This window comes from Acomys russatus, chromosome 14 (assembly GCF_903995435.1).
Source record: "Acomys russatus chromosome 14, mAcoRus1.1, whole genome shotgun sequence".
In the NCBI taxonomy this organism is placed as follows: domain Eukaryota; kingdom Metazoa; phylum Chordata; class Mammalia; order Rodentia; family Muridae; genus Acomys; species Acomys russatus.
The window spans coordinates 60,272,871-60,273,455 of NC_067150.1; the positions used below are offsets into that span (position 1 = coordinate 60,272,871).

General features: G+C 54.9%; 1 protein-coding gene across 1 annotated transcript in view; it reads right to left on the reverse strand.

The window, feature by feature from the left end:
- Positions 1–513: 513 nt before the first annotated feature.
- Positions 514–585, reverse strand: part of LOC127197929 (keratin-associated protein 10-7-like) — a gene marked incomplete at its 5' end in the record, with an annotated part of 3,224 nt that continues 3,152 nt past the window's right edge. Inside the window, one exon of the mRNA XM_051155750.1 lies at positions 514–582. Coding sequence (XP_051011707.1) covers positions 514–582 — 69 coding nt within the window. The remainder of the gene's footprint in view (positions 583–585) is intronic.

Here is a 585-nt window from a genome sequence, read left to right on the forward strand (position 1 = left end):
ACATAAGTGATGCAGGCAACGCAGGTGATGCAGGTGGTGGTGCAGGTGATACAGGTGATGATGCAGGTGACGATGCAGGTGATGATGGGGGTGATGATGATGCAGGTGATGCAGGTGATGGTGCAGGTGATGCAGGTGATGGTGCAGGTGATGCAGGTGATGATGCAGGTGACGATGCAGGTGATGATGGAGGTGATGATGATGCAGGTGATGCAGGTGATGGTGCAGGTGATGCAGGTGATGGTGCAGGTGATGCAGGTGATGGTGCAGGTGATGATGGTGCAGGTGATGCAGGTGATGGTGCAGGTGATACAGGTGATGATGCAGGTGATGATGGAGGTGATGATGAAGGTGATGATGGTGCAGGTGATGCAGGTGATGGTGCAGGGTGACGATGCAGGTGATGGAGGTGGATGGAGGTGATGATGCGGTGATGATGGAGGTGATGCGTGGGGGCAGGCCCTTCACCGAGGCCTCTACCCGAAGTGGTTAAAGCGAGCAGGGCCATGTCCATTACCGGAGGAGCAGCATTTCTTTATGCTTCTGGGTAAACTCGTGACTGCCAGCATTCCGCATCTGGAGCTG